The 6,384-nt window shown below is 42.0% G+C and overlaps 1 protein-coding gene across 1 annotated transcript in view; it reads left to right on the top strand.

The window, feature by feature from the left end:
* The first annotated feature begins 689 nt into the window (after nucleotides 1–689).
* OSBPL11 (oxysterol binding protein like 11) overlaps nucleotides 690–6,384 on the top strand; it is a 40,115-nt gene continuing 34,420 nt past the window's right edge. The window contains exon 1 of the mRNA XM_010173984.2: nucleotides 690–771. Within this exon, the coding sequence (XP_010172286.2) occupies nucleotides 690–771 (82 nt within the window). The remainder of the gene's footprint in view (nucleotides 772–6,384) is intronic.

The following is a 6,384-nucleotide window of genomic DNA, read 5'->3' as shown; positions in this document are numbered from 1 at the left end:
TCGGCCCCGGTTTTCGTTTCGTGCGGCTCTGTGTCAGCACAAAGCCCCGGGTCCGGGCTGCGGGCGCTGCTGGGGTTGTGCCTTTCCTCCTCCCTTTCAGTTCTTGTTTTTCCCTCGCAGGATGTGGAGACCAGTTTAAAGCTGCTGAATGTGCCCCTCACTTTCCAGCCTTTCCCAACAGTGAAACTTGGTGCCAAATTTTCGCTCGGTGCGTCTTCTTTAGGAACGTAATGGCAGGGGTTTGTTTTTTAATTGATGCTTTCTATTTGTTGCCGATAGTGAAACTCAGAGTATACCCGGAGTTTCTGTCTCATCCGACTTATTTAAGAATGACTGCACTTAGCATAAATCGGGGTGATTACTCGGGTACAGCAAATGCAGCAGAAGAGAGCGGAGAAAGCGGGGGAAGCTGAGCACATAGCATTAGTTTGAAATGAATTGAAACGAAAATGCTTCCTTTGAATGACCTGCCTGCACGTTCAAGGGATTTGGGAGTTTTCAGTTGCTTTTTTGTGATGTGCTTTCTGGTTGAAAGAGTTTACACTCACACACTGATAACAGGGTTTCTAAGGCATCACTTGAGAGATTTCCCAATCTCTGCTTTTAGGTCTCTCATCCTTGACTGGAGTTCTGCCATGTTGCTGTTGAAAATTTTGCTGTTACGTGAAGTTTGCACACTTCTCCTTCAAATGGAGACTCTCCAAAGCTGTCATCTGCCAGCCCAGATGGACTGGCTTTCTGTTTCCTGCGCGTGGAGACAGCAAAACCGGAGTGTGATACAACTGTGTGTGCTGCATGGGATGGAGGGCCATCAGATGGCTTAGGCAAATGAGCACCCAGGCTGTGCAGGCATTGAGTGCCTGATGATTTTAATAGGGAGCGACCAGCTCGGTCATCGCTGAGAATCTGGGTCACGAGTAATTTACTTTTCTGGTGGCTAGTGCCAGAAATAAAGTGGTGATTTCGGGGCCAGTATTTCAGGCTGTTAAATAGGAAAGCTTCTTGTCTAATTCAGTGATTAGTTGTCTTATCTCCTGATTCTAGTTGCTTCTAAACTTTAAAAAAAACTCTAGATTCAAGTATAACTATGAATTTTCTTCTGAAAATTGCTATTGCTGTGGCCAAGCACTTACTGTCCACTTAGTTTATGCAATCAAATAGAAGTATTTTATATTTATATGTGGAATCATAGGCAGTGGAAAGGATGAGATTTGCCTGAACCCCTTCATGCTTTAGTATGTTTGAGATGATGGTCACAGGTCAGTGCTATGCAGTGAAATTCCACTTTTTAAAATTACCCATCCGAGTGTTTTGCTGCTTCTTTCAGTGCTGTGGCTTGTAGGGCAAAAGTTGAACCGACTTTTTGAGTGATAGCCAGTTTGGTGGCTTGACAGCTGTAAGTGGGAACTGTCCACCTTATTCCTTGCAGCTATCAATATCTGGTTTGATTTGCTCTAATACTCTAGTGCAAATTATTCTTCACTCCTTCTTCCCCCAGGTTATTGAGACAAGTTTAATGTATTGATTTTATTATTGTGGACACTTGAGGTACCTCACTTTTAATCTCTGCTGTGTTTGAAATCAATTATTTACTCCTACATTTGTCTCTATATCTAATTACCCACAAAATACCACCTTTCACCTCTGCCTCCCCTGGATGGGATGCTGTAGCTTAATTTTCACTTTGTGGATTACTTCTAAAATGTATTTGCTAAAAGAAAGACCTCTTTAATAATAAATCAGTCTCTAAAACCTGGGGTTTAGAAACAGATTTGCTGGGAGCTTCTGGTGGAAGTTTGTCCTTTCATAGCACAGAGTGTGAGCAATGGGTGGTCACACAGCTTGGCAGTAGAGTCCTGAAGTACTGGCTCAGCACAGACTGCATCTGGTGCATTTGGTGGAGCATCTTGTCAAAACAGCTGTAGCAGAGTTGCCAGACAAATGTGACGAGAGTTACTTGGTATTTTAATGCTGCAAATGGGGAATTATGACTCTGGAATAAATAAATTCTCCAGCACTGCTGGAACCTGAAGTAATGAAAACTGAATCTCTCAAAAGAGATGGAAAGTCACATGTTCTTGGGGTAAAGTGTGTGTCTAGAAAATAAAAAGATGGAAGCAGAACATCTAACTTTATACTTTTGTAGGGAGATTTTTAGATACCTGTGGTAGAATTAGACCAAACATTTATCCTAGTGGAGAAGAAGAGACAACCAGAGGCTGCCAAGGACTTTGCATGACGTGGGGGATATACCTGAATCTCTTTGCAAACTTTCTGCTTGTAGCCTGTGTGCAGTGAGATTAGGCAGCCAGAACAGCAGTGCCTCCTTTGGAATTGGTGAGGGCTCGGTTTCTTCAGAGGGCAGGAAGATGCTTTTTTTGACTTAATAGAAGTTAAGAGTTCTTGAGAAAGTGCTCTTCTAGACATCTGACAGGAAATGATCTCATTTGCTTATGAATATATGATCAAGGTCAGAGTGCATCTGAGCAACCAACCCTCAGCTGCATTTTCCTGACTGGGGTCAGGAATAGCCTGAGTGTTAACTTGCAGTTAAGTAGATAAAGAGAACCTTGAGAGGCTGTGCTGCTTGCTAAACTCTTTATTCCTATTTTCATTTAGAGAAACAGTTACAGTGAGGTGAGACTTCTGAATGACTTCAAATTATTAAATGATTACTTGATAAAGTAATTTAAGTTTATAAAATCTTCTAAACAGCTTCTTAATTTCCAGCAGTAATCAAGCTAGGAAGTGTAGCATTGCCCATATAAAGCATTATTTACATTCAGCATTTCTGCTTTTATTCTTGACCATCCTAATTTGGTTTTTGCCTTGCTCTAGGTTAAATGAACAGAGCAGTTTCAAAGCAGTGAGAGAAAGGAGACAGCTTTGGCAAGTACTGCTATGACATGTGAATCATAGTCATTCAAATAACATAAAAATTTAACAACCAGAAAGCAGAATCTGTGTCTGTGAGCTAAATAGAGAGCTGGTCAGAATATGTGCCAGAGAAGTATCACAAGGAATTTCTGCCTGGCTTGAGGGACTTTCAGATAATTTTGAGAGAAATGACTTGCAATAACTAGTTCTCATTTATCTACAAAATTAAAAGTTCAAAGCACTGTGGTTGAATAGAGAAACAAGATTGTCTTTCCCAGTTGGAGACGTGCTAATGTGCCATCCTCTTACATTTTTCTCGGTGGTTCTGCTCTTAAATACATAAATCAGCTCAGCTGCTATTAAAAGGATTCCCAGCATTTCTTCCCTTGCTGATAGAAATACATGTAAAATGTTCATGAATTTCCCAAATGATTGCTGATTTTTAAGCTTACAAGTTATGTTTCAGAACCTATTTCCTTTTCAGTTCTGTGTGTATTTTTGTAGATAACTGCTTTTGTTCTATGTTTCTGAAATGGTTTTAGCATCTGGTCCCTGTGGATTTAGCCATGTATCTTTATAAAATGGTACAGATTATATATCTCTTGCTCTTTTTTTTTAAGGAAGCAAGTTAACTTTGGTTAGCTGCTTCTGAAAATGTACTTGAGTGCTGCAGGGTTATTCACAGTTGCGAATGAGCATAGAAAAAATTTGGATGAAAGAAATATGACTTTTCTTCAATTTTTTGTTTGAAGGCTGAGAGGAAGCAAGCAGAAATGCAAACAAATAGCAGAGTTAGTTTTGTCAAAAAGAACAACATTGTAATTTTTTTGTATCAAATGCAAAATGGTAACAAATTTAAAGGAAGTTAAAGGATTGCCACAGTGGAAGCCTCTTCATAAATACTGAAAAAAAGGGGCATGAAGAATTACTGACCTTAATTCAGTCTCCTGTGTTTGAGCCGGTAAGAGAAGAACTGGTACCTGCAACACATTAATATATTTTAATTCTGCACTTTGAGATGATCATAAAGTTCTTCATAAAGTGATCCTGTAGGAAATGTGTTTTAAGGGAAATGCTTGTTTCTCAGTTTGATCACAGTTAACTTGGAGCGTGACTGACAGTCCTTCGCACTTCAAACACAAGCGTGTGAGACTGAGTTAGACTGTGGAAGTGTTGATGATCTTTATTGATGCTATCTTGCAAGTTTCTCAGTTTGATCACAGTTAACTTGGAGTGTGACTCCAAGTTTGAATATGCTCTATCCACTTTGAAGTCCTTCGCACTTCAAACACAAGTGTGTGAGACTGAGTTAGACTGTGCAAGTGTTGATGATCTTTATTGATGCTGTCTTGCAAAAATGATCTAATTAGTAGTAATAAAGGGAAGCGTCTTGAAACTGATACAGTCTTCTTGAGTGGATGCTGATAATCCTTTTTATTGAGGGTAGCATCGATGTCGGTCTTAGTTGGAAGAAAATGTATAGAGTTTTTCTAGTTTCTATGCATTTCTAGTCACATTCCAAGAAGTTTTAATCTTGGAAGGATAAATTTCATCTGTTTGGCCTTTAAAGCTGAAGCCAGCTTGGTAGAAGCAGATATAGGAGGCAATGGCAGCAAAGTGTTCAACAACGCTTCGTGTTGCGAACGTCTCCCTCTGAAGTTACATTTTGTGGTGTTACCTGGCAGGTCTGGTGAGGGCTGATCCTGCTTTGGCTTTCCCCTGCTCTTACAGCCTGCCCTACCTCCTTGGTTTCCTGTTGTCATAAGAACATGCTGGCATTGTGACTTCGAGGTGCTGCCCACCAACGGGGATGGAGTTTCCCCTGCCCTTGCCCTTACACTTCTGCTGGCAGCTTTTGGGTTGGCTGGCAGCTCTGCTGTCCACCTTGTGTCAAAGTGAGCCCTGATCTTCCTTGCTTCTGGTTCTGATGATTGTGGAGATACCTCAGCACTGCGTGGCCTTCAGAAAGCCCTAGCTGCTCGCTTTCTGACTTGTTGCTGGCCTTTTGAGGTGTGATGAATTGGGTGCTGAGAAGGAGAGTTTCTCAAGTGGTTGCTGTGAAATGCAGACTGTATTTTTCCAATTTTGTGTGTCGTATTCCTTTTTATTACTAAAAACCAGATTAGGATGGCTGCCACATTTGTTTGATATGCTGGAGGGAAATGGCTGAAAAACCCAGGGCCTGAATTTTTTTATTCTTGTTTGAGTCTTTGCTTAAACAGTATAGCATATTCATAACACTAATGTAGAAACACTGCACTGATAATTTGCTCATTAGAATAGACAAGAAGCCTGTATTTAAAATGGTCAGCTGGTTATATCCACCTCAGGATCCATGCTGTGTTATTAAAACGCTGAGGTCATCTTTTATCAAGCTGATTTTACCAGTTGCTGAAGCCCCAAGCACTTCTCTAAAGGCAGGTGAGCTGTTCATGTTCACACACGTATTTACGACCTGGAAGAACGGAGCTGGAGCAGATGGAAGCTCATGTGTGTTGTAAGTCAAGAGAAGTAAATTTCTGTGTGAGGGGTACAAAGTGGATAGAGTTGGGGAGACAGGTTTGGGCAATTTAAACAGGAGCTTTGTGGTGGCTGATGCTCTAGTAGGGAACCTGAACTCAATTCCTGAAGCAGGTCAGCAAGCTCTGGGTTGCCTTCTCCAGCCCTGTGGCCCCTCAGTGAGGGGCCATCAAGAGCACAAGCAAAAAGAGGGGTTTAGGTCAGACTTGGCACTTGAGTCTGTGTCTGTCCCTCTCTCGCTCTCAGAGCAGCCCCGTGTTGAACAGGCAGGCTGTAAAACTCGCTGGGGCAGGGGTGACAGACGTGGGAGTTTGTTCTGGCATTGCGGGATACTTGTGTTCATGCCAGGGTGTTAATTTAGAGTGCAAATTAAGCTAAACCGAAGAAGCACAAACTTCTGAGCACCTTCTAAGTATGAAATAATTTGTACTTTCCAAGGAATGGATGTCTGCAGGAGTTAATGGCTGTTACAAATGTCTTTCCTTCACTAAGTGCAAAGGGTATTTTTCAACTTCACCTTTTCTAATGTAATTATGTACCAGCAAGTTAATTAAACGTTCCTACAACATTAACATCCTGCTCTGCCACACACGTTCTCTCCCTAGAGAGAAGATGAAAAACAAACTGGATGTGGCTGACCTAATCACATTGCTTAGTGCAGAAGCAGAAAGTGGCAGCTGCTGGTGCGAGGTTCTGGTGCTGTACTCACCCTGCCCTGGCAATGCAGGCGTGAGTGCAGGGACCCCTGTTCACCTAAGGACGTTGCCTTGACACACTCTGATCACCTGCCAGTGCTGATGAATTTGTCTTGTTGGGGGACACTGCCTGCTGGCAATGCTGCAGGACAGCTTTTCTCAGGGTGCTTGCAAAGTTTGTACCATTTCAGATTTGCTGTCCTGTGTGCCCAATGCTGAAATGGGAAGGGAGGGCAGGCTGAAGCAGGGCAGGAGAAATGCTGGGTTTTGTGTGTGTTTTAAGCTGATAGTC

The sequence above is a fragment of the Antrostomus carolinensis genome, unplaced genomic scaffold (genome assembly GCF_000700745.2).
Source record: "Antrostomus carolinensis isolate BGI_N321 unplaced genomic scaffold, ASM70074v2 scaffold13898, whole genome shotgun sequence".
In the NCBI taxonomy this organism is placed as follows: domain Eukaryota; kingdom Metazoa; phylum Chordata; class Aves; order Caprimulgiformes; family Caprimulgidae; genus Antrostomus; species Antrostomus carolinensis.
Note: the sequence above shows the minus strand (reverse complement) of the source record. Positions and strands in the feature narration are given on the sequence as shown.